Source organism: Lissotriton helveticus, chromosome 9, assembly GCF_964261635.1.
Source record: "Lissotriton helveticus chromosome 9, aLisHel1.1, whole genome shotgun sequence".
In the NCBI taxonomy this organism is placed as follows: Eukaryota; Metazoa; Chordata; class Amphibia; order Caudata; family Salamandridae; genus Lissotriton; species Lissotriton helveticus.
The window spans coordinates 570,142,048-570,169,702 of NC_136070.1; the positions used below are offsets into that span (position 1 = coordinate 570,142,048).

A 27,655-nucleotide genomic window follows, 5' to 3' on the forward strand; every position below is an offset into this window, starting at 1 on the left:
AATCTGTGTAATTGATATGTATTTTTCATTTCTACCAGCACGAAAGCTCAGGGGCTAATGCACTTTCTGCAAAACATTAAAGGGCATATGTTTGCACGCAGGAAGGGCTGGACCTGCCTTTTATCTGCCAAAGGCAGATTAACAAGAACAGACGAGTTTGGTAAATAGTTATAGTGATACAAATTCGCAAGTCTGTAGCGGCTAACGACACCTAGCAAATGTGTTAAACATATTCGTGCTCCACCCTCCAACTCCACCCTCCAACTCCACCCTCCAACTCCACCCTCCAACTCCACCCTCCAACTCCACCCTCCAACTCCACCCTCCAACTCCACCCTCCAACTCCACCCTCCAACTCCACCCTCCAACTCCACCCTCCAACTCCACCCTCCAACTCCAACTCCACCCTCCAACTCCAACTCCACCCTCCAACTCCACCCTCCAACTCCAACTCCACCCTCCAACTCCAACTCCACCCTCCAACTCCAACTCCACCCTCCAACTCCAACTCCACCCTCCAACTCCAACTCCACCCTCCAACTCCACCCTCCAACTCCACCCTCCAGCTCCACCCTCCAGCTCCACCCTCCAGCTCCACCCTCCAGCTCCACCCTCCAGCTCCACCCTCCAGCTCCACCCTCCAGCTCCACCCTCCAGCTCCACCCTCCAGCTCCACCCTCCAGCTCCACCCTCCAACTCCACCCTCCAACTCCACCCTCCAACTCCAACTCCACCCTCCAACTCCACCCTCCAACTCCAACTCCACCCTCCAACTCCACCCTCCAACTCCACCCTCCAACTCCACCCTCCAACTCCACCCTCCAACTCCACCCTCCAACTCCACCCTCCAACTCCACCCTCCAGCTCCACCCTCCAACTCCACCCTCCAGCTCCACCCTCCAGCTCCACCCTCCAACCCCACCCTCCAACCCCACCCTCCAACCCCACCCTCCAACCCCACCCTCCAACCCCACCCTCCAACCCCACCCTCCAACCCCACCCTCACACCCCACCCTCACACCCCACCCTCACACCCCACCCTCACCCTCCAACCCCATCCTCCATCACTCGGGGGCCCCACCGCATCACTCGGGGGCCCCACCGCATCACTCGGCACCACAATAGCACTGTCCTTGCTTGCTACCAACAAGCATTGGCACAGCCAATAGGACTCACATTAGGAAAGTGTAAGCTATTGGCTTTGTGAATAATGATGCTATTAATTTATATATTTTCAAAGCCAACACATATTAAAAAAAATTGTCATTTACAATACCAATAGCTCACACTTTCCTAATGCGAGACCTATTGCATTGCAAATGCTTGTTATTAGGGAGATGCGGCCTGCCATGGTCAACAGGAGTGCATTCCAGCGGGGTCACACATCCGGTAACGTGGTCCATTGTGCGCCCGTAATTCAGTTGCATCAGCTCCTCCTGCTCTGCCGTGACCATAATCCCCAAGTATCGCACCTAGTCAGCGCACCATACTATGGGATAATCTATGTCAAAGGGTGTAGCGGCTGCAGTCAGTGGGAACACCTGGGATTTAGCCCAATTTATATGTATCCCTGATATGCCACCAAACCGAACAACTCCCGAAGTAGTGGGTTCAGGTTTTGTCGTGGGTCCTTCACATAGAGCGTGACGGCGTCCGCGTTTAATGATATAAGAACGGGGCGTAAGTAGCACCGTAGCCCTTTGTCAGCATGGTGTTGTCTGATTTTAGCAGCTAGTTGCTCCATTGCGAGAGCAAACAGTAAAGGGGATAGTGGGCATCCCTGGCGGGTGCCCCTCGAAAGTGTGATCGGAGGAGAGTACAATCCGTTTATTTGGACCTTGGCTGTTGGAACAGTGTATAAGAGTCTGATATGTTATGAAACCGTGGGGGAGCCCCATGTTTTGAAGTATAGTGAAAAGATATCCCCATTCCACCGAGTCAAAGGCCTTCATGGCGTCCAGAAAGACCGCCACTAATGCCAGGTTGGGGTCTACATTTTGGAGTAAGGAAAACAATGTCCGCAAGTTGTGGGCGGTGCCCTACCGGGGATGAAGCCGGCCTGGTCCAGCAAGATGAGCTTCTCCATAAGGAGCTTAAGCCGGTTGGCAATTTACTTAGCAAGTATCTTGGCATCGGTGTTTATTAGCGAGAGGGGACGATACGACTCGCATCGATCTGCTGCTTGAACTGGTTTTAATGGTGAGATTATTAGCGCCTCTCTCATCGACTCGAGTTGTAGCTGCAGTTCTTGTGCCTCAGAGAATAGCTCTTTTAAGACTGGAAGGAGCTGGTCCATGTAGGGTTTATAAAACTATTGGGATGCCGTTGGACCCGAGGGCCTTCTCCGACGCCATCCGCATGATGGCTTCGCGAAGCTCATCATCCTCGAATGGCGCCTCTAAAAATTCTCTCTGACCTTCCCTAACTATCCCAGCGCTATATCTACAAGATACTGCGACAGATCCGGAGGTGTACTCTGGCGTGAGGTATATAATTCCGTATAGAACTCGGTGAAGGCGTGCAGAATGTCCCGGCTATCCCTATGTCTCGCCCCATCTCCCCCCACCACTTCCAACACATAATTGGAGAAACAGGTTGGTCATATTCCTGACAACAGTGCTTTACCCGGTCTCTCCCCCTCGCCATATCACCGAGCCGTGAAATATTTGCCCTTAAACCTGGCCTCCCGTGCTGCTGTTTCTTCATATTCAGACAGTTTCTCTCTCAGGAGAGCCCTTTGGGCACCCGATGTCTCCGTCCACATGTTATGTTCCAATGCCTTAATGTCTGTTTCTAAGATGTGTAGTGTGCGTTGTAGATCACGGAGCACCCCGAAACTTTGACATGCATATGCCCTGTATAGTTACTTTAAAAGCTTCCCATACTGTATTGACATATGCAACTGAGCCCTTGTTTCTGGGAAAGAAATAGTTTATCTCTTCGCCTACCTCCGCCCGGAACTGCATCCAGCAACGCCTCCAACACTAGTGTCCAACACCGTGGAGTTTTAATTAAGCTAGGGGGCACTATTGTCAGTCATACAGGCGCATGATCGGAGTACATGCGTGCCAGGTGCTCTGCAGATTTTATCCATGTGCCGACCCCTCTAGAGCAGACCCAATAATCCAGTTGTGACCAGGTGTGGTGGCCAGCAGTGAAATAAGTGCCCTCTCTGTCGGATGGGTGGACATTTCTCCAAGCGTGTATAAGTCCTTGATCCATAAAAAGTTGAGAGGGGGTATCTTGTGTGTTATTATAGTGCTGCGGGAGGGGGTTGGATCTATCTAGTGCGGGACGCAGAGCAACATTGAAATCCCCTCCCCATAATATGTGAGTGGACCCCACCTTGATTATCTTTCCCCATAAAGTGGTGAAGAAGTCTGGGGTATCTGTGTTTGGCCCATAGTACGAGGCAGAGGTAACCGACTGGGTGCCTAGTGTGCCCCAGATCAGGCAGTTGCGTCCTGAGGAATCACTTTAGGTGCCGCCAAGTATAAAGGGTGTGCCCTTTTTAATAAGTAGAAGTGTACCCCGTGAATACGTAGAGTATGAGGAGAACACCCTCATGGAGGCCCACCTGCTGCCAAAACACGGTTCGCGGGTCGATATGTGTTTCTTGTAACATGGCTATCTGTATATTATGCTGTAGGAAGGTAGATCCCTGACTATGGTTGCCCCCAACTTTTTGCCTGGTGTTTTGCTGGTTTTCTGACTTAGTTGACCTGGGGCCCTGCTATTCAGGACCCCAGGCCCACTGCTCTCTCTGTAAAATGGATTCCATGTACCTTAGGTACATATCTAATTGGATACTGAGTCACCTTATCAGTCCCTGTACAGTGTACCTTAGGTACCCAGGGCATAGGTGTACCCAGGGCCTACCAGGGGCTGCAGCATGTATTATGCCACCCCTGGCTGGCCATCCAAATCTGACACAACTGGCTGCTTGACAGCTGGGGCAAGGTGGTGTAATCCCCCTTTGCTTTAGATATAGTATACCTATATCTAACCCTAAAAATGGACACACAGATCTCCTATCAGTCACTCCTATGGCAGGCCTTGACAATCCTGAAGGCAGAGTGCTTGGAATCGTGTGAGATAGTGCTCTGGCATGAGCTGAGCCTGTCTGCGGCTTTCGGGATCCATCCCTTAGCCGTTTCCATGATATCGCATACCATATACTCTTAAGTGCATTATAATCCTCGCGGTTATATGCCAACTCTGGTATCGCTTTATCAAAACATGTCGAGTAAGGTGTCATACGAATTGGAATACTAACCCCTCGCCAATTCTGGCGACGGGGTTAGCATTCCACCCTTCTAGAGGGACACGACATGTATGTAACCTGTAACCCCGGTTAAAGTCAGACATAGCCTTAGCTCCACAAAATGGATGCTGCCACCGAGACACAAGTCTGCCCTCCTGCTGCTGGAAGTCCTCCCAGCACAGGAGGCAAGGACAAAGGGTTTCCTGCCAGGGGCGGTGCCAGCACCGTCCCAGACAGGGTTTTGTGTATTCTAGGTAGGCAGGGCTTTAGAGGAAGGTGACTGCAAGTGGCACCCCGGTGCTCACTGTGCATAGGCCGGCTGAAACCAGTTCCAGGGGCACTCCAGCCCCTGGCCTGGGGAAAGCCCGCCAAAGGAGAGGGGTGTAACCACCCCCCTCCTAGTCCCACCCATAGGGCAGGACTTAGTCGCGTGCCAGCCCCCTTTTTCAGGATAAAGGTAGGAACTGGCCCCCTTCCAGATCAGATCATCTTTGAATCCTGAAACTACTTTCTGCAAGAAGGAACTCAAGACTCTTCTCAAGATTTCTCCCTTGTGACTAAGGAGTAGTCACCCTGCAGCAGCAGGCACCAACCAAGCATCGCGGTTTGTTGCCAGTCTCTCCTTCGGATCAAGACTGCTCCAGCACGACGAGAACCGGCTTCCCTGGCACCTCTGACCTCAACCTGCATCATCAGCCCAGCTGTGATCCGTGGGTGTGACGAGACCTCGAGGGACCGGTCATCTTCAGAACTGCACGACGCTTGTCCAGCACGACGCCTGAGTGACCCTCGACTGAGTGCCTTGGGGTAAGAGAAGCCCCGACCCTGAGCAGCTCCAGCACCGAAGTCCAGCCCCCCTGCATCCACGAGATCGGCGTGGGGCCCTTCTGCTTTTTGCTGCTCACCGCGTTGTCCAGGTAACTTGCCCGTTGGCTAGTGGCCCCCTCACGACGCTCCACGACAACTAACACTGCTGGTCTGGTTGCTCCAGACTAGCCCTTGCTCCCCTCCAAAAGAGGAGCACCCTGGACCCTCCTGGTCCACTCAAGACGCCATTTTAGGTCCACCGCGTGGGCCTTGCATTTGCCAAGACTTGTTGCCCAATCCTGGGTCCAGCGACGTCGACAGCAAGAACCTTCGTGGGACAGCTCGCACCTCCATCCTGGTCGCCGACAACGCCTCCTGGTCCGAGAGACTGCAGAGCCCAGCAGCGCCCACTCACCTGACTGCGGTGGCTTCGCCCGGTGCCATTCTGGTGCCCACTTAATCACTGGCAAGTGATTCAGAACTTGGTCCCCTCTGCTTTCAGGTCTTCTTCTTCCCTGATCCAGGCTTGGATCACTCCGAACTTTCTTCACTGGCCGCCTGCCAGCAACTCTTTCTTCAGGCTCCTGGATCTTCAACGAGGGTTTCCGACGCAACTTCAACCCTATGCAGCCGCAGCCCCTGGGCTAGGTAACCTGAGTACTCCGGTGCTCCAGCATAGTCCAACACCCTAAGTGTTCGGATCCACTCCCGTTTTTGATCCACGTAGTCGGGTTCGCCCGAGAACAGTAACTTTGCAACTGCTAGCCTCCATAGACTTTTTCCCGCCTTACGCGTGAGAGTTCCCACTCTGCACACGACGTCCACAGGCCTCCTGCATCTAATCTCAGTGTTTAGAATTGTAGGCCTAGCGATTCCTAAGTCTAGAAAAGTACTACTTACCTGCTAGCAAGTTCGCATTCCACTTACTGTGTATATGGTTTTTCGTGCCCCTAGGGCATTTGTGTAAATTGTGCAACTTAAAGTATTTTCTTAAGAGTTTTGTATTGTGCTTAGCTCCCTGACTCATAAAGAGTTCAGGGTAGTCTTGTTATAAATAAATATCTGTTTATTTTCATAACAACTTGTGTGGTGTCCTTTCACTTGGTGTTCAAGGGGTAATGTGATGGTAAAACAGCTGGCTTAACACGCCCTCTAGAGTCTTAGCCTTAGACTGCTCGTATCCATGCTACTAGGATAGCTGGTCTATAAGGTTGACTTACAACCAATCATCAATAAGGGTTGTTTGGACTGATACATAGTGATCACTAGAATAGTGAGCACTGCATATCAGGCCAACTTCTCACATATGCCTGTCTAGATACGCCAGTATATGGCGTCGTTTGCGGGGATCTCCCAACCCTCTCACAATCCACGTGAGGAGCTTGATTCGTGCAGGTTCAGTATGTGTCGACAGTACTAATGGTGTGTTTTAAAACAATGGCTAGTGAATTATGGTATCGCACGTGACCGTGGGTATTGTCCGTACGACTGGTCCGCAAAAATCGGGCATGACGAACAGACTGTCTCTCTTGGTAAGAGTTTGCAAATCTTACCATCCCTGTGCCTTCCCCCCCACCAACATTTCCCCCATAATTCGCCATTAGGGCGAGTGACTACATCCTACCCCACCACCTCCCACAACAGCACCCCAGTCGTGCCGGTACAAAAGTGCCCACCCATCCTCCCAAACAAGGAAACCATACTATGTAGGGCCAAACGTTGACACCGTGATAATAAAAGACTCTCTAAAAGAGATTTAGGTGGAGATAAAACAGAAAAGGGGATCTCCCATACAGGAGCGGCGGGGGGGAGGGCGCCAGTGAGCAACAACAACCCTACCCATGGTCCTGCTCCGCTGCCACGCATGACCCATCTTTCCCAGTGTAGGGGTGTGGAAGGAGCGGTAAGGGAAGGGGGGCTGGCGACAAGTATTCCAGTATGTCCACTACCTAGGTCTAGGATAGCATAAGGGATCTGCAATTTGGAATCACCCTGTTCATAATCCCATTAGAATAATAACCCATATTGCCTTTGAGGGCACTTAGCTGTTCACAGATGTTCGGTACTTGAGTCAATATCGCCGGATGGAAAGTGTCGAGCAGTTCTGGTGTCCTCACAGCAGTGGGCTGGGCAGCTGGAGCACAGCGGCCCAGCAGGAGCTTTAAGTTATCCACACACAGAGAGGACCGGAGTCTTTCCCTGTCCCAGCCAAGCAGGAGAATGATTCAATAATCTGGTTATTCCTCTGTCGGAGATGGTGAGCTAGATATGCGATGCTGCCGCAGCGACCTTCGCTGCGTAGCTTTAAGAAAATCTTCCACTTGTTGCGGAGTGTTGCAGAAAATCAGTTTGCCGTTGTGTAAGATCTGGAGCCTCGCGGGATACATTAGGGGCGTAGTCAATATGGGCCTTTGTAGCTTAAGCTTGACCGGCAGAAATGTCCTTCTTGCTTCCTGCACAGCCATCGTGAAGTCAGGATAAATGATGAATTCATTCCCTTCGAAGTGCAAGTTTTTTTGTTCACGAGCTTCCTGAGGGCCACGTCACGATCCCAGTAATTTAACAACCGGGCTATTATGGGTTACGGAGTACTCCCCGGAGGGGGACGGGTGCCCAGGGAGTGCTGTGCTTTTTCCACCACCATGTGCGCCCATAACGATTCCGCTCCAAAGGTGGCAACCAGGAGCCGTTCTACAAACTCTTCCATGCGGCCAGTACTGGGTCTTTCTGGTATTCCAAGAAAGCGGATATTATTGCGGCGACTTCTGGCCTCCAAATCCTCATTCTAAGCTGCTATGACTTATAATATTTTGTCCATTTGCGATACCTGCTTCTGCATCTGGGCCGTGGCATCCTCGATGTCTGATATTTGCTTCTTTAATTTGCCCATCATGTTTGTCTACTTTTTGCACGAGGAAGTCCAGTCTATTGTTCAGAGTGTCCATTTTTCTGACAGGTCACTGAGACTGTGTTTCATGGCGATGAGTAGTGTTTTTACATAGTCTTCGGGGTTCGGCGAGGGAGCGCGAGATTGTTCCATGCTGGTAGAACCGGAGTCCGCCATGGTGGACCTAGTAGACGTTTTATTAGTGTCAAAGGTGAAATGGGGCTGGCGGCCCTCAGGGTCCCCATCGTGTAGGTAGGTGGTTCCGGACTCCCGCACCACCAGCTTTGCCGTCGGAAGCTGTTTTGACGCAGTTGCGGTTCGCTGTAGGCCTCCCGCCTATTAATTTTCGGTCCTGTTCGCAGACCCTCGAGGGGGGGTCGGACTTAGCGCTTACCATGTGGTGTGGAGCTGATCTTGCAGTAGCGTGGGCTCAAGTGGGGGTGCTAGTCTCAGGTTGGCAGTATCTTGCCTCAAAGCTGGTCTTATTAGGAATACTATGCAAATTCACGGTGCATATGGCGCATATCATCCGGGACATGCAGACGAGCCCACTGTGACTGGGCCTGCCGGTGTCTCAGCTTCTCCAGTAGTGTGAGCCCTGCACTGTAAATCTCAGTCCCCGTCCGTCCCCTCTCACTCCAACTCGATTTGCTTCTGGGGTTCGGGTCATGTCCCCAACATCTCTACCACGCCGCTCAGCTTGCAGGAGATACAGAAAGGCCCTCCGTGGTCCCAATGGGGCTTGGAGGGGACGATGTGGTGCTGTGCGGCGGGTACTCTCGCCGAGTCAAACACAGCACCTGCTCGCCTGGGGGGGCATGTCCTACACCTACCTCTCTCGAGGCCAATGTCACATGGCAAAGCAGCCTGGCTCGCTTGGGGGGTCACGGTAACTGAACCGGGACTCCCCTACTCTCCAGCAATAGCCTTTCACCCGCGCTGCTATCCGCAGGGAGAAATGTCGCCAGAACCCCTTACTCACGTCTTAGTCTCTCTTTGCACACCCGATCGGTGGCTCACCTCCGCACTGCTTGCAGTCACAGCGGGTCGTGGTACAACCTCCCGCTCACCTCCGCATTCATCTCAAATGCCCAAACCAGCCAGTGCCGATTTCAGGGCCTGGTCACCACGTCGGATCTTCGGGGCTCCAATAGCGTAGCGTGTCGCCACAGAGTACCAGAGCCTCTCAGTGCCTCACGGTCCCAGCATCAATATCGCGCTCCGCTCGCGTCACCACTCGTCGGATCACCAAGATTTTTTTCACCGACGCTGCAGCTCGGTCAGATCCCTTGCTTTTCATGTCGATTTGCCATGGTAGTGTAGGATATATGAAGGATCTAGTCCGTCAAACCGCCAGAGCCTCACAGGCGTGCGGTCATCTTGGATGTGCTCCACCTAGCGCCCCCGGCTTTTTGTCCTCCTCTTCTTTTCTTGTGGTTTCTGGATCTGAGGAAGGAAGGTTCAGTGTGCCCCTAAATAATACATTCAGGGGCGTTACAGGTAGGTAAAGGGCAGGGACCAATGGGTCCTTTCCCTTGGGTGGGTACACCCCCTATTCTACCACTCTCCAGTGGGAGGGGGGCAGGAGCCTGTCCCTGGTTGGCTGGGTCCCACCATCCTCAAGATGGTGGGGACTCAAGGTTGTGCTTCACCTCCCCTCCCCTCCCCTCCCCTACCTTAGGGTTAGAGTTGGCAGAGGTGGGCACACCTCTCTTCCTCATTTGTTTTTCCCGCTAGTTCTCCCGCCCAAAGTGGGGCTTAGAATCAGTGGGGACAAGTTGCTGAAAGCAGCAAATGGTCTGTAGAGGCTCACAAAGGCGGCATGCCTTTGAAGCTTCTCCTTCGTGAAGCTTGCCTATCCTGGAGGAGGAGGCTTGGCACCTCGTCCCAGGATGTGCATTGTTTCAGGCCCCCGAGAGCAGCAGCTCTCGACCCAGGGGTCCAGAAACATGTCGTGTGGTGGTAGCTGAAAGCAGCCACTCAGCCTGGACACTAGTGGTGGGTTAGTTTTCAGGGGGCATCTCTAAGATGCCCTCTGTGTGCCTTTTTCAATAACTCCCACACTGGCATCATTGTGGGTTTAATGTGCTGAGAAGGTTGATATCAAACGTCTCAGTTTTCAGTGTAGCCATTATGGTGCTGCGGAGTTCGTAATGACAAGCTCCCAGCACCATATACTCTTAATCCCAGCACTGCACTGACAATGTCTAAGAATAGACTTAGACACTGTAGGGGCACAGGGCTCATGCACCTGTACCCTCACCACTGGTATAGTGCACCCAGCTAGAGGGGTGACTGATCTATGCCAGGGCACTGGGTTGTCGGCATGGCACACAGAGATGTGCCACGTTGACTCTTCACTTTGTTCTGCACCAAAACATGCAGCCTGCCGAGGCAGTGTGTGTAAGGGTACAGGGCACAATACGCGCTGCAGGCCTTAGAGGCCTTCTCTGGTCACAGTGCCCTGGGTACCTGTGGTACCATTTACCAGGGGCTGACCTGTGGCCCGAGATGCCAATTGGGTTTAGGCTTCAATACTGTTTTAGGGAAAGAACATGGGCCCTGGGTACATGATTAGCAGGAGCCCAGCGCACACTCAATCAAAGCACATCTGCAATTCAGCAAAAAGTGGGGCAATCATGCAGAAAGAGGGCACTTTCTCACAAGAGTTTCTCTGAGAGACTGGTAACTGCAATTCACTTAGACATGGCTGGTGCCTGTTCTAAAACTGTTTTCTTGGAGGACAGTGGTCTCGGTTCAGATTTTTTTGTCTCACATTTCACAGTCCTGGAATTAGGATTCATATTATTGTTTAGTGGCCAACACCATTTTATTTAACTTTACCTTCATGACTATCTGGTTACATTATGTTCACTCAAAACAGTGTTTTTGGGAGTGGTGCAGGGGGGTGACAGTTAATTCTTTCAGGGTTCTTGTATCCTGAGTGATAAGGGAACTGCTTTCATGTCATCCAAAGCGATTAAACTCCTCTGGAATAGGACCAAAGGCTGTGTACCAGAGTTACTACAGAGAGTAACTTGTTCCAACTTCTTGGTGGCGGGCTCAGTGCCTAAACACTGGATGACCACCCGTTTAACCCAAGGGACTAGCCTTTGTTCTGTTTGTTAAAAGACTCCTGGTTACCTCTGTGTTATCCCCTTAACTTAGCAAGCTGTTACCTTGGTGGTATATTGAGTAACCATTGGTAACCAGTCAGTACTCTGTGCTCTCATTCTCTTGCAGACTCTGTATAGTGAATGACCAGCTCCATGTTCGCGAAGCCACTCCAGAGGAGATCCGCGAAGCATTTGTCACGTCAGCTCCAACGCCGTCCAGCAGCCCGGTGCCCACCCTTCCCTCAACGCACCAAGAAATGATCCAAGCCTTCTCACTGCAATCCGGCATGAATTTGGAGTGGTCACAGAAGTGAGTTCTCCAACCTTCACGGTCCCACCCTTCTCCTTTCTTCCCATTCACCCTGCCCTTTTCATATTTTTAACTCTACCTTCACCATCCTGATCATGTTTTATCACATCTTTAATGTCAGTTTGTTAACTTTTTGTTCCATTATGATATCTTCAGCAGTGTTTTGTAATGTATTGGTCTGGCTTATGTCTATTGCTGACTTGTCTCCCTTTCTACTCTTTTGCTTAATCTTCATGCTACTTAACTCTTCACTTACTTTTATCATGACACTCGCCCTTTTAATTTTTTCATTTTAGTCTGCCTCCATCACAGCCTGACGTGACTTTAGTAGGATTTCACACTAACATGTCCTTTTGGCCCTCCCACTTCTTCAATCCCTCCACACTTTCACAGTCCCCACCCTCTCAAGTTTTTCTCCACATCTGATGTTCTCTTGATTTCCCAATAGGTGCCTTATTGACAATGACTGGGACTTTGCCCGGGCAGCACAGATCTTCACACATCTTAAGGTGAGTGGACTGTAACAAAAATAAGGGTACTACCCAGTTTTAATTTCTAGATCATTTTGAGCAGGACATGTGGCTTGGTAGAAATAGTCTTTCATTAACTTCAGTCTCATTTCTTGGTCTGCCACCTCATATCCTTCCCCATCTTTTGCATTCATGACCTTTAGAAGTCTTCCTTTAAGTCTGAGTACCTTTGTAGAATATTTTTGCTAGACATTTATCTTACAGGTGAACACTATAACTGCACAAACTAGGCGCTTTGAACTATAAACCTTGTCGAATCACATGCTGTGGCGTTATCCTACCATCTTGTGGTTTCATCTGGAATTGATTGGATGATTTGTGAAAACTAAACTTAAACTTCCAAATCCTTTCATTCCTTCCCATGCAAACACATATTTTATGGTCTTCTCCTGATGTGGAAGAAATTTGGAGAACTTTTACTTGCATGGGTCTGGTTATTTTAGCAGATTTAAGACTGGGTACAGGTGCCACTGGATTTACACTCTGGTTTGCCCACAACTTGCGTACCCTCAAGAGCTCTAGTTCTTACTGTGCCTCAGGTGACTTGATGTCTTCATTGAATTTTTATTTTTCCTGAGTAAAGTGATTTACACCAAGAGCTCTGGTTCCACATTATTATTCTGCCTCCAGGTTGACAACCATGATGCGGGGAAAGGGTTTTAAAAGGATGTAGATCTTGTAATCTGAAGCTGACCCACCTAAAATGATTCTCGCAATTCTTAGCACCCCTTAAGTCAGACTGGAAACCCTCCTTAGTTCTTGTTAACAGAGCTGTATTCCAGTGCAGCAACTGACATTGAAAACTACTCTACACGTAGCCCATCAGCCTGAAGTATGGCTAATCTTGTGAAGGGGCCCAGAGTTCCAGCCTTCCTCAAAGGCACCAACTGCCAGTTCCACAACCTCGAGTCTTTCACAGAATTGCATGATTGAATCATTCTCTGTCATCAAAGTGGGAGTCTCTTTGTAACTTAAAAATAGCACTAAAAAGCACCAACCGCTCAGAAGAACATAGACAGTTTCCACCTTAACAAAGCTACCTCATTCTAAAAGGCCTAAACGTTCGCCAGTGAGGTGAAGTGCTCTCGGATTTCTTTATACCTCAGATGTCTACCACATAGGGTGACCAACCGTCCGTAAATTTCACGGACAGTCCGTAATTTCGGCCGTCTGTCCGTTGTCCGTGAAGGATTCTTTAACGGACGCCATTTGTCCGTAATTTTAACTGTTTGCACAACCGGCAAAGCTGGCCCCCCCTCCTCCCTGCTTGACTCCAATGCTGTTAAGGTCGAGTGTAACTCCGATGCTGTACCAAAGCTCAGACACCCAGCAGCATTGGAGAGGCACAGCGGGATGGCAACCCTCACACCTCCAGCCCTTGACGAGCTGTTAAGAGGTGATTGAAGGTGACTGAGAGGGAGGGGCGGCAGCTTCAGCAGCAGGGGCATCTGTTCAGATGCAAACAGCCCTGAATGCGTCATGTCTCTGCAATTGGTGTGACACATTCCCTTTCTGTCCCCGGCCCCAAACATCCTAGAACAGGCCCGGATTACACCGAGGCAGCACGTGGTTCTATTCACAGAGCTTAATTACTGTCACTAAATTGTAAACAAACCTCGATTCTTCAAACATGCAGTCTATATTGTAATAAAATAAAGAAATGGCACAATCGCACCCACACTGATTAACAAAGTATGGAGGACAATCAGTTAAATCAGTTCTCTTGGAGTATCTCCTTTCAGTACTGTACATCAGTGTGGGGGCAAGGGGGGCAAAACTAACATTTTGGAAAGGGCCTGTCCTCTAGTCGTCTTGTCCAGGAGGGGGTAAGGAGCAATCCCCCACCCTGGAAGAGACCAAGATGATACTAAAATACTGCATTACCCACCCCTGTGCACACCCTGGTGGATCCTGTTCCCCCATGTGGTGGCTCCCCCCCCCCCCGTGATGGCTCCTGTCCCCCCTCTGGTGGCTCCTGCCCCACCCCCCGCCTGTGGTGGCTCCTGTCCCCCCCACCCCGCCTGTGATGGCTCCTGTCCCCCCATGTGGTGGCTTCTGCCCCCCCACCCACCGGCTGTGATGTCTCCTGTCCCCCCCTGTGGTGGATCCTGTCTCCGCCCTGGGTGGCTTCTGTCCCAGTCCTGGAATGGCTCCTGCAGCAAGGGTGAAGTTCTTGATGGGCCTCTTCTCAAAAAGGCTCAGCTCAAAATTAATATGAAAAGGTGGGCGAGCGAGTAAGTGAAGGGATGGCTGGATGAATTAGTGAAAGGGTGAATGGATGAATGAAAGATTGAAAAGATGGATAATGGGAAAGGATGGATGGATTGATGAGTTTGTGGAAGGATGTAAGAGAGAAAAAGGAAACAGCTGGATGTATGGGTGGAAGGGTAGCTGGATGGGTAAAAGGGTGGATGGATGAGTGAAAGGATGGATGAGTGAAAAGGTGGATGATGAGTGAGTAAGTGGGTGGATGAAGAGTGAAATGATGGAGGGATTGATGAATTGATAAGTGCAAGGGCGAATAGATGGACGGATGAGTGAAAGAGTGGATGTAAGGATGGATGAGTGAGTGAAAGGGAAGGTAGATGGACAAAATGATGAATAGATGAGTGAAGGAGTGAAAGGATAAATGGATGAGAGAAAGGATGGATGAGTGATAGGGTCAATGGATGGATTCATGAGCGGATGAGTAGATGGATGGATGGGTGGGTGAATGGATGGATGGAAGGAAGGATTGCTAAGTGAAAGAGTGGATGGAGAGAGAAAGGTAGGATGATGGATGACTGAAAGGGTGGATGGGTGGACGGATGAGTGACTGGGTGGATGGATGAGTAAGTGAAAGGATGGCTGGATGGGTGAAAGGGTAAACGGCTGGATGGATGAGTGAATGGATGGATGATTAGAAGAGTGGATGGATGAGTGTTCAGATGGATAGGGTGAAAGGGCGGATGGATGGATAATGGATGGATGAGTGAAAGGATGGATGAAGGGATGGATGAGTGAAATGATAGATGGAAGGATACATGATGGATAGGTTTGCAAATGGCTGAATAGGTCTAGATATGGCTGGGCTTACTTATATACTATTGCGCGACCTCTGATGTGTCTGTAAAACTTATCCAATTGTCCTGAAATTTTGTCCTGAATTTTGACCTCCTGTCCTGAATTTGTGTCCTGAATTTTGACCCTTTGTCCTGAATTTTTACACTCACCGTCCTGAATTTGCACCAATGCCAGTTGGTCACCCTACTACCACAAGATGTATGGAAGGAAGTGCCAGAACTTTGCTCTTGCTTAAGGTACATGTGAGTGACTGTTCAGACCTTTTTCCTTGGTATTAGATGGACTATTAAATCCTACAGTTTCTGAAAAATGGCAGTAACAGAAAATCTAAGAGAAGTTTTTTTTTAAAGCTTGTGATTCCTGTGGGAATATAAATGCTTTCTCTGATCCGCCCAAGAGATGCATCGACTGTCTCTACTGAGATCAGAAAGCCCAAAGACTGCAAGATCTGCGGAACATTCTCTTTCAAAACCCTCAGTGATAATGAGGGGAGACTTCTTGGATGGATTCAGAAAAATAAAGCATCTGAACAGCCAGTGATTAATTTGTGCTGCTGCTTTCCGGTGCTTAGCACCAGCACTTATTTGTCAGGGCCGAGTCTACACTGCCACTGCCAACTTGAACTCACATCAAGGACGCAACTGCACTCACTGCACGTGCCTTCATATTTCAAAGTAAATATAAGTGACTGACTCACTACAGTGTTGTTCAAACTAATCTGTTACAGTCTCCGAGTCCCCCTGGTGAAGAAGCGTGTTGCTTCTCTCACACTGAGAGAGTTGATAGTAAATCCTGCTCCATATCCATGCAAATTTGCTTTCGGTTTAGTGTTATGGTGGGCGCGTGCACTGATTGGCCTGTATTTGGTCTTGGGAAGGGAGGGGCTGCCACAGCTTGCATAACTTTTTTAAAAATTAAATTCCACTCCTCAGCACACACACATGCACCTCCACTGCATGAGTCACCGTGGCGCCAGTTCAGCGCGGCATTGAGGCGGGCACTGTTATTTGAAGCAGCTGCACAACAGATCCCTTAATAAAGACAGTGCCACCAGGAAAGTAATCCAGTGAGTAAAAAAAATAAACCATCCAACGCTGCTTTTCTTGATTGTCACAGTTGTGACGGTACAAAGGAGCCTTGGTATGATTAAGATTAGAACCGAGGCCCGAGCAATCATGCGACTGGCGCAGGGCGGGGCACAGTGTGCAGGAGTACTAGTCCGGTCAGGAGGCTGGAAGGACAGGGCCTTGCCCTTAACCCCTGATACAGTTGTAAAGATTCTGCCCGCATGTCAGACTATCTGGTTTTAATCCACGTATCTTTCACAGTTTAATACTGGTTTTCTACTTTCCCATTGTTGTTTTGATGCACTTAAAAACTAAATATCAAAGCCGCCTTGTGTCTTTTATGTTTTGTCGTTTTGTTGCTGTCTGAATCTGTGTTTCTCAGATTGTTGTTTTACATTTTTATGGCAAAGGAGTAATATAATGTCGCAAAGAGGTGGGATTCTTCATTGTTTACCATGGCAACTGCAATATCTATTTTGCAGCGTGAATCTTTCTGGATTCACTATGCTGTGCATTATTCCGCGGTCTTGTGGTTGGGTCCGGATTCGTAGTCTTTTTTTTTTTTTTTTTTGTAGCCCAGGTGGGCGTCGGCGTCACGCCCCCTTGGGTGTATTTCCGGTGACGTCGGCATCTTGGGCGCCATCTTCAGATTCTTTTTTTCCCGCGGTCGGGTCTGGATCGTTCCCGTTTGGGCTCCAGACATTTTTGGGGAAAGAAGAAAGGAGAAAGGAAAAGACAGAAAACACAAGGAGAAGTCATCTGAAGACTCCAGGGGACTTCATCGACGAACAATCAGCAAGGAGAAGGCGTTTTTCATCGAGATCCTCGACGACCGTCGACGAACACGCGACCAGGGAGCCCCTGGACGCTCGATGATGGACAACACGCCGTTCAAGTTCTGCCGTAACTGCCACCACAAGTACGCGCAGAAGGACCAGCACCCGGTTTGCAACCTTTGCCTACCGGTGGACTACGAAAGCGGAGACTGCAACGCCTGCTCCGCCTTCGCACCGAAGACCCTTCGTGTGAGGGAGAGACAGAGGGTAGCGCACGCCACCCTGCAAGGGAAGGCCCCGACTCCGTCCCTCTACGAACTGGGGATGTCCTCCGAGGAAGAAGACAACGCTGCCGGCGAAGACGACAGCTACACGGTCGTAGAGACCGATTACACGAAGACTTCTGATAAGGTAGGAGACTCTTTGGCCCCCAAGAACCCGAGAGACTCTGAGTCTCGAAAAATCGAGGGCAAAACCCCGAAAGCTCCGACGCCAAAGAAGGCGGCGTCCGCGACTACTCACAGGCCCAGCGGATCCTCCGAGAAGGAGTCCCCGGCGCCGAGAGCTGCTGATCAGCAGAAATCGTCCCCGAAAAGGATCGATCGACGCCGAGGGAGAAAGACCCTAAACTAACGACGACGACCAGAGAGCCAAAACCCGGTTCGACGTCGAAAACTTCGACACCGAAAAGCTCGGCACCGAACCAAGCGCCGAAAAGAACGGCTGATCCATCCGACGCGGAACACGCGGCCGAGATGGAGAAGAAGAGAAGACTTCCTTCTAGAGACATTGCTCCCAACACAAACAAGGAGCCAGTACCTCCCAATGCTCGACAGCGTCTTGGCCCCAGGGGAAGGAAGCATTCAGGGAACCCGCAACATGCAAGGCAGTAACTCCCAGAACAGAGAAAAAGTACAAACATTCTTCAAAGGACCCAGCCTACATTCAGGGCACGGTCTCCGCAGACTCCATTATCACGGCCACAGCAAGGAAGAGGGCTAACGTACCCACTACCTTGGGTCCACCACCGGATAAGGAGAGCAAGAGGATGGATCTGGTGGGCAGAAGGATCGAACGGAATGCCGTGACCCACTGGCGCATGGCTAATTCCAACGCCCTGATAAACAGGCACATGTACCAGATCATGGAGGAGCTGGGGCAGTTGGTGAAGGACCTGCCCCAGGATGCCAGGCAGAAGGCCGAAAAACTGGTTGAAGAAGGGAAGAACGCGGCAAATTCTTGCCTTAAGACGGCCCTAGATGGGGCAGACACCGCCAGCAGGCTCATGATGATGGGTGTCACGGAAAGGAGACATGCCTGGCTCAGGATCTCCGGTTTCAAACCGGAGGTGCAACACAGCATCCTGAACACACCGTTCAACGGCGACACGCTTTTCGGAACAACAGTTGATGAAAAGCTCAGCCAACTAAAGAAAGATAACTAAACAGCAAGATCCATGGGAGCATTGCAGTTCAGAGGCAACAAAAGGGGCACCCCGTCACGGAGGCCCGGCGGGAGAGGCGGAAACCAGCCAGGTACATCACACCAGGCTTTCCAACAAGCGCACCAGGCAGACTCGCAGGCTCAACAGGGGCAGCAGAAGCAGTCCTGGCAGTACCAACAAAGAGGCCAGTCCTTTCGTGGGAGAGGAAATGGACGTGGACAGAACAGAAGAGGGGGACAGCAGCCCGCCTCTAAGTGACTTCAAAAAACTCTGTGTGCCCGCCCACAAAAAAGATCCCAGGGGGCAGCACGTACAGAGGGGTCAATACAAACTAGACACCTATGACCACATGACACCAGTGGGAGGAAGATTAAGATTTTACCTCCGAGAGTGGAGAGAAATCACATCAGACAAATGGATCCTCAACATTATCCAATTCGGATACTGCATAGAGTTGGAGGGGAGCCCAACAAGCAGAAAACCAAAAAGAAAAACACTAGTAAGCAAGCAGCTGCAGTACGGAAGCAGGCCATAGAACGGGTACCCTTCAAGGAAAGAAACACAGGAATATACTCAACGTACTTCCTGGTACCAAAGGTAGACGAGACAATGAGACCCATTCTGGACTTACGGTTCCTGAACAAATTCATAAGAACGCAAAAATTCAAAATGACCTCCCTGCAAGAGGTGCTCCCACAATTGCAGACCGGGGACTTCATGGTCACAATAGACCTCAAAGACGCCTACCTGCACATCCCAATGAACAGAAAGCACAAACACATGCTCAGGTTCACCATTGGAGAAAGCCACTACCAGTTTACCAGTTCACAACACTGGCCTTCGGACTAAAATCAGCAGCAAGAGTTTTCACAAAGTGCCTCGCAGCAGTCGCAGCGCACCTACGAAGGCAAGGAATACACGTATACCCTTACCTAGACGACTGGCTGGTGAAAGCAAACTCATACCAGAAATGCAAGCAGCACGCACATACAGTGACGAGCACGCTCATAAGCTTGGGGTTCTCCATCCATTGGAAGAAATCATCAATGGAGCCGGAACAAGTCAAGATCTTCCTGGGAGCACAGATCAACACCTTACAGGGCAAGGTGTTCCCCAGCGAGAAGAGGGCGAGGGCGCTGGTGAAGGAAACTCGCCTCTACCGGAAGGGACAAGCTCGGACAGTGAGGACTGCGTGCAAGATCATGGGCATGATGGCATCATGCATCCACCTGGTACCAAATGTACGACTCCACATGAGACCCATTCAAGAATGGCTACAGGAGCAATGGTCACAAGCTACAGGCGGTTGGGAGGATCTAGTGGTTGTAACGCACGCAGTGCAGAAGGAGATGGCATGGTGGACCATGGAGAACATAACATGGGGAAAGCCTCTAACGCCCCCAACGCCAACAGTGACCATCACCACAGACGCATCCCTGAAGGGATGGGGCGCTCACATGGAGGAGCTCAAGGTGAGGGGATTGTGGACGCCAACAGATGCGGCAAAGCACATCAATTACCTAGAACTGAAGACAATCTTCCTTGCACTGAAAGCCTTTCAAACAAGACTGTACAAACACATGGTGTTGATACAAACAGACAACACCACTGCGATGTTCTACATCAACAAGCAGGGGGGCACACAGTCAGCCCCGCTTTCAACGCTGGCGCAGGAGATATGGAGATGGGCCATCCCTCTCAAGATAGACCTGCTAGCCATACACCTACCAGGGAAGGACAACATACAAGCCGATTGGCTCAGCAGGCAGACATCGGCATCCCACGAGTGGGAGCTCAATGCTCAGGAGACAAGGAACCTGTTCGACAGATGGGGGACACCATCGGTGGACCTGTTTGCCACACGCCAGAATGCAAAATGCCAAAACTTCGCATCCAGGCAGCCCGAGGAAGGGTCACTGGGGAATGCCCTATGGATAGATTGGTCAAGGACATTTGCTTACGCCTTTCCCCCGATACCACTGATGCACAGAGTGCTGAGCAAGTGCAGAGCGAGCAACATGACACTGATACTGGTCGCACCACAGTGGGCGAGGCAGACATGGTACTCGCAGATCATGGAGATGACACAGGGTGCACCCCACAGATTCAGCAGGAGGAAAGACCTACTCTCCATGCAGAACGGGGAGGTACTACATCCAGAGCCAGAGAGCATGAGCCTAGTAGTGTGGCTCCTGAGGACATAGAGTTCGCACATTTGAGAAAGCACCCTGAGGGTCCTTCGGGAGGCACGAAGGCCCAGCACTCGGAAGTGCTACGTTGCGAAATGGAAAAGATTCACAATATGGTGCAGACAAGAAAGACTTCACAATAAAATGAAGAGGGACTCCACAGTGCTAAGGTACCTGACGCACTTGCTGGAGAAGAACCTTATCTCATCCTCTTTAAGAGTTCACTTGGCAGTGATAGTCGCCTACACAAGGGGAGAAACGTGCAGGAGTTTCTTCACATCACAGGTGGTGAAGAGATTCCTAGAAGGAGCGAAAAGGATCGCACCACCCAAGCGGGTGCCGCCACCTGCATGGAACTTGAACACAGTCAATCAATCAATCAGGAGTTTGTTAAAGCGCGACTACTCACCCGTAAGGGTCTCAAGGCGCTAGGGGTGGGGGGGTTGGGGGGGTGCAGGTTCCATTCCATCAAGGAGGGGGTCTGTCGAAGAGCCAGGTTTTGAGGTTTCTTGCGAAGATGGGGAGCGATGTTGTCTGTCTGAGGTGGAGCGGAAGGGCGTTCCATGCTTTGGCCGCGAGGAAGGAGAAGGAGCGGCCTCCCGATCTGGTCTTTCTGGTGCGGGGGACCACAGCGTAGGAAAGCTGGGCTGATCGTAGGGTCCTTTGGGGTGCGTGGAATTTGAGTCGGCTGTTCAGGTATGCTGGTCCGGTGCCGTGGAGGGCCTTGTGTGCGTGGGTGATCATCTTAAAGGTGATTCTCGCCTCGACGGGGAGCCAGTGGAGTGTGCGCAGGTGCTGGGAGATGTGGCAGTGTTTTGGCAGGTTGAGGACCAGTCTTGCGGCGGCGTTCTGGATGTTCTGTAGCTTGCGGATGAGGTTTTTGTTTATTCCGGCGTAGAGTGCGTTGCCGTAGTCGAGTCTGCTGGTGACCAGGGCGTGAGTGACTGTCTTTCGGTGTTCGAGGGGGATCCATTTGAAGGTCTTACGAAGGAGGCGGAGGGTGTGGAAGCAGGAAGATGAGACCGAGTTGATCTGGCGGTCCATTTTGAGCTCGGAGTCCAGGATGATTCCCAGGTTGCGTGCGTGGTCTGTGGGGGTTGGCGGGTTTCCGAGGGCGGTGGGCCACCAGGTGTCACTCCAGGCGTCGGGGTTTAGGCCCATGATGAGTACTTCTGTTTTGTTGGTGTTTAGTTGTAGGCAGCTGTTTTTCATCCATTTGGCGACGGCTTCCATGCCTTCTCGAAAGTTGCGTCTGGCGGTGTTGGGCTCGTTGGATAGGGAGAGGACACAGTCCTAACGGAACTCATGAAAGAGCCCTTTGAACCACTTCACAAGGCCTCCCTAAAGATGCTAACTATGAAAACAGCCTTCCTGGTTGCAATAACGTCCTTGCGCAGAGTAAGCGAGTTTCAAGCGCTGACGCTACAAGAACCCTACAAACAAATACACAATGATAGAGTTGTGATGAGGACTGACCCACACTTCATGCCGAAGGTGGTATCCAAATTTCACATGAACCAGTCTATACAGATACCGAGTTTTTTCCAAAAACCAACAACTAGCGCAGAGCGAGCTCTGCACACCCTGGACGCCAGAAGGGCAGTCATGCACTACATTGAAAGGACAAAGGGACACAGGAAAACAAAACAGTTCTTTGTGTCATTCGCAAACAGCTTCATGGGGAAAGCAGTAACCAAAAAGACCATTGCACGATGGATCGCACAGACAATTCAACTCTGCCACAAGCGTGCAGGACAAGAGCTGGCAGAGGGGACACGTGCCCACTCCACTAGGAAGAAGGGCGCTACAATAGCCTTCCTGGCTAACACACCCATAGAGGACATATGCCTGGCGGCAACATGGGCTTCGGTGCACACGCTCACGAAGCACTACTGTGTGGATATACAAATGAACAAGGAAGCTCAAGTTGGACAGAAGGTGCTACAGCACATATTCAACACCCAACGCTCATCTTCCACCCAGCCGCCACAGAGATGAGAAACCGCTACAAAATCTATGCACAGCATAGTGAATCCAGAAAGATTCACACTGCAAAACGAATAGTTTTCTTACCTGTCGGTGTAGTTTTGCAGCTTGAAGATCTTTCTGGATTCACTAGCGAACCCACCCACCTCCGCCAGAAAGATGAGGCTGGAAAGAGAAGAGGTGGTTAACAAAAAAGAAAGGATTTTTAAAAAAAAGTACAAAGCGGTAAAATATCAACTAAATAGAACATTGCCATTACTTCGGAAACGAAAGAAAAACGGGAAAAAAAGAACCCGAAGATGGCGCCCAAGAGTGGGAGCTTCCGCAGGAAGCATGCCGACATCACCGGAAATACACCCAAGGGGGTGTGACGCCGACGCCCACCTGGGCTACAAAAAAAAAAAAGAACAAAGAAAAGACTACGAATCCGGACCCAACCACAAGACCGCGGAATAATGCACAGCATAGTGAATCCAGAAAGATCTTCAAGCTGCAAAACTACACCGACAGGTAAGAAAACTATTCGTTATAGCCGTGCCGCACGCACCACAACTTCGCCCATGTAGGATTTTTTTTCGAGGTGAAATGAACCTGGTGAAAAGGAGGATTGGACACAGAGCAGGGATTTATTTCGGACCACTGTGCGAGTCACACCGCCTCTATGGTGCTTATCTATTGCAACATATTAATGGCAGGCTGTGCGTGGACACACCATAATGAACACACTACAATGAGTCACAATGGTATCTGAAAGAAACAGGTTAGTGTTAGGTTCCTTACCTTAGAATATCCCCAGGCGTCAGACTGGATCCGTAAAGTTTTGCGTAGCAGTATCCCTGTGCGTCGGTAGGCGTCGTCTGCGGCTCCGCGTCCGTCGTCTGCGTCGTTGGCGCCGGGATGACGTCGTCGGAGTACTTAGACGCCGCCCTCGCGCGCTGATGTCAGTTATTTTTTCCGCTCCAGCAAGCGCAGGTCCGGAGAAAGCAGTACCTTAGTAACTTTTTGACTAAACTTTTTCGATCCTTTTTGATAACTTCTCGAGTCTTTACGACTCTCGGTGCCGGTAGGGATGCCCGATTTCGAGCCCTGTACTGACTGCAACCGACTGATGTCGGTTACTGATCCCCACCGCCGGTGTCTCTATTGCCTTGGGGCTGACCACAACGACCAGTCGTGCCCCGACTGCCGGGCCTTGACGTCGAAGGCTAGGCGGGAGTGGTCCCGTAAGCGCCTCGAGCTCCGGCAGTCGGCCCCGCGCCGCTCTAGGTCCCGGTCCAGGAGGGGGTCGTGGGACCGTACGCGGGGCCACAGTCATCGAAGCTCGGCGAGTCGTCACCATTTGTCGGGCTCCAAGTCTCCTTCGTCGGGTCCCGCGGGAGCGGCTCTGGGCCCCGGCTGGGAGTCCATGCGGGGTGCTTCGGCCCCGTCGGCTTCTTTGTCGCGGCGCCGCAGGCCCCCGCTGGATCCGGATCCGTGTTGCCGCTGGTCGCCCTTATGACCCCACCGACTTGACCCCCGGCGGCGTCCCCGCACGACGCCGTCCCTGATCCCTCCCTCGGTCCGGATCCGGCGTCGATCGACGCCGCATTCGACGCCGGCTGAGGAGCAATTCTTCTTTGATCCGGCTCCATCCTTTGACCCTGGATATCAGGAGATGAAGGACGAGGGGGATTGGGAGGGGTCTGAGGACCCTCTGACACGGGACTGTCAGTCATTTCAGGACTGGACAGACGAGCTAGGGGAAGCCAGTGGTCTTGATACTTCACCTGAAACTGGCTTTGTCTCCCCTCCTACCGTGGCTATGGAGGGGGGGGCTGCTTATAGCGTGGTGCTGACGAGGGTGGCCAAGGCATTGGCGCTTACGCTCCCAGTCGCAACTGTGAGGTCTAACATCCTCACTGAGGTCCTTAACCCGCAGACAGGCTCTCCGGAGCCTCTACTGCCGTTTAATGAGGCTCTCATGGACGTGCTGTTGGGCACTTGGTCCAGGCCCGCTACAGGTCCCCCTGTCGATAGGAACGTCGCCAGGCACCACCGCTCAGCTCTGGGCGACCCTAACTTCCTGTCCACCCACCCCACCCCCGAGAGCCTGGTTATCCAGGCCTCTACTTTCCAATCCGCATTCCCGACTGCACCCCCAGATCGGGAATCCAAAAGGTATGAACAGTTTGGCAAGAAACTGTTCTCCTCCCTGAGTTGTGGGTTGCGGTCAGTAAACACCGCTTGCCTTTTGGGCCGTTATACCCACTCTCTGTGGGATACGGTTGCGGCCGTGCTGCCAGAGTGCCCGGAGGAGGCCCGGGCGAAGCTCGCTCAAGCCCTTGCGGAGGCACGAGACGCAGCGCTGTATTCCATAATATGTGGGCTGGATACTACAGACTCGCTGGGCAGGGCGATTCGCCGCCACGCCTGGCTGAGGTCCGCCAACTTCTCGGCTGATGTCCAGAACACCCTCATGGACATGCCATTCGATGGCAGTCACCTCTTTGGTGGCAAGGCAGATCATGCGCTTGAACGCTTCAAAGACTCCAGGGCTACGGCCAAGTCCTTGGGCCTCTCGCTCCTTTCGTGGCCAAGGAAGGGGCGCCCCTTCACGTCCTGCCAGCCACGGGCCGCAGTCTATCATCCAACAAGGCGGCGGAAGTGGTAACCGCCATGGCGGTGCCAGGGGACAAAGGCGAGGCCAGTCCACATCCACCCCCGCAGCACCTGCCTCAAAGCATTCCTAGTCCGAGCTTTCAGGCCCATTCAACGCCAGTGGGGGGCAGGGTCCATCATCACCTCCTCCACTGGCGCACCATCACATTGGACAGGTGGGTGCTGCAAATCGTCCGAAGGGGCTTCTCCCTCCCCTTCGAGGCGACCCCTCCAGTCATGCCACCGCAGTAACACTTATCATGTCGGGGATCACTTGCAACTTCTGCAAGAGGAAGTGTCTGCCCTCTTGGCCAAGGGGGCCATTGAGCGCGTTCCTGGGCCGGAAGTAGGTCGTGGTTGTTATTCCCACTACTTTCTGGTCCCCAAGAAGGGCAAAGGGGGCCTACGCCCTATCTTAGACTTGCAGAACATTAACGGCTTCATCCGGAAGGAGAAGTTCAAGATGCTGACTTTGGCTCAGGTCTTAGCTGCCCTAGACCCCGGAGACTGGATGGTAGCGTTGGACTTGCAGGACGCTTATTTTCACATCCCCGTCCTGCCGGCCCATTGGCGCTACCTGCGGTTCACTGTAGGCCACGAGCACTTTCAGTTCACCGTGCTCCCCTGTGGCCTTACCAGCGCCCGCAGATGTTCACGAAAGTGATGGCGGTGGTCGCAGCTCATCTGCACAGATTAGGGGTGTCAGTCTTCCCCTATCTCGACGACTGGTATTTGAAGGCGGGCTCGCCCCAGACAGTCGTCAGCCACCTCCAGACTACGGCCGACCTCCTGCACTTGCTGGGGTTTTCCATCAATGTGCCGAGGTCACACCTGTGTCCCTCTCAAAAGCTCCTCTTCATCGGAGCGGTTCTGGATTCTGCGCAGTTTCGGGTTTATGCTCCCGAACAGTGGGTTTGGGGTATTCAGGCTCTAATTCAGATTTTTCAGCCTTTATCCCGGGTCTCGGTCAGGTTGACGCTGCGGCTTCTGGGGCTGATGGCGTCCTGCATCCTTCTGGTGCATCATGCCAGGTGGCGGATGCGGGCTCTGCAGTGGGACCTGAAGTTTCAGTGGGCCCAGCATCAGGGCAACCTGTCCGACCACATCGTAATCTCGGAGGGCACTGCGAGACAGTTGCATTGGTGGCTCATGGACCGCGATTGGGTCAGCGGCAGATGCATCTTCCTACCCCATCCGGAGCACGTAGTTGTGACGGATGCATCCCTCCTGGGCTGAGGGGGGCCACATGGAAGAGGCTGAGATCAGAGGCCTCTGGTCTCCGGTGGAGTCCCGGCTCCACATCAACCTTCTGGAGCTGCGGGGGATCCGGCTTGCACTGAAAGCATTCTGTTCGAGGCATGTGGGCTGCTGAATTCATATCTGTGCATAGATCGCCGCCTAGTGTTGGGTCCGGATGATTGCACATTGTTGTCCTGGAAGAGTCTTCGAAGTATCACGAGATAGGTGGCTCCTCCCCTAGACTACAGTGCGCATGGGCATCCTCTCCATCCTCAGATTGTTTTTTTCCGCCATTGGGTTCGTATGTACTTTCTTTACTCCAGTTCGGAAACTTTTCTAAAGGCCTTCGGGGTTGTCGGTATTGTCATTTCGATCGGTGCCGAGTACTTGTTCCAGTTCTTTTCGAGCAGGACGTCGAAGAGAGCCGCGTGGCCTTTTCGACACCGGAGGCCCGATCGTCGATGGAACGGAGCCCGTTCAAACGATGCCCCCTTTGTAACTCTAAGTACCCACACATCGATGTACACCCGGTGTGCAACAAGTGCCTATCTCCGGAGCACAATGAGGCCAACTGCCTAGCTTGTGCTCGATTCAGGTCAAAGAAGACGCTTCGACTTCGACGCGAGGCAGATGATGACGAGGCCAGTGTCCGACCCGGTAAATATCTTCCATGAAGGAGACGATGAGGTCGTCGACGCTGAGGATCCAGAACAGCAGTCGGATCCCGGTTCGGAGCATGACTCCAACTATTATGAAGACGAGGCTGAAAACGTCGTCGAGGTAAGGGACGACGCATCGGCCATCGGAGCCGTCGATGACGACTCGAGCGATGAACCAGGCCCGACAGTGAGTACGGGGCCCGAAACAGACACGCAAAGACTTCCAAGGGCTCAGGTCGAGGCATCGCCAACAGGCCTTAGCCAAGATCATGACGAACATTCTATAGCCCCGCGTCTCGGCCCGGCTAAGAATAAATCACACGAGCCAGCGGTCGAACATTACCAGTCCCTGGTTAAATCGAAACCGAAAGCCATGCAGTCGAAAACTAAACCGAAACTGCTAGAGACAGTCTTCGGATCGAAGAGTTCGGATCCATCGGATTCGTCAAAGAAGAAAGGTGCCGACGACCCTGCGGGGTCACACATACGGGGTGTCGACCCGAAGATCGGTACGCTGAAGTCCATGCCTAAAGTCAGGCACGTCGAACCGACAAGGTCGAAGTCGACGGACAGCGACACAAATAAGGGACTCGAGTCTCGGAAGGTTCTCGATCCGAAGCAGCGAGTCGACAGGCCACAGTTCGTCAAAGGCCTCGAGCCGAAGCCCAAGAGCGGCTCGAA

General features: G+C 51.9%; 1 protein-coding gene across 1 annotated transcript in view; it reads left to right on the forward strand.

Annotated features, from left to right (window-relative positions):
• Window positions 1-27,655, forward strand: part of NXF1 (nuclear RNA export factor 1) — a 497,551-nt gene that overhangs the window by 392,259 nt on the left and 77,637 nt on the right. The window contains exons 19-20 of the mRNA XM_078660502.1: window positions 11,202-11,384; window positions 11,833-11,893. Coding sequence (XP_078516628.1) covers window positions 11,202-11,384; window positions 11,833-11,893 — 244 coding nt within the window. The remainder of the gene's footprint in view (window positions 1-11,201; window positions 11,385-11,832; window positions 11,894-27,655) is intronic.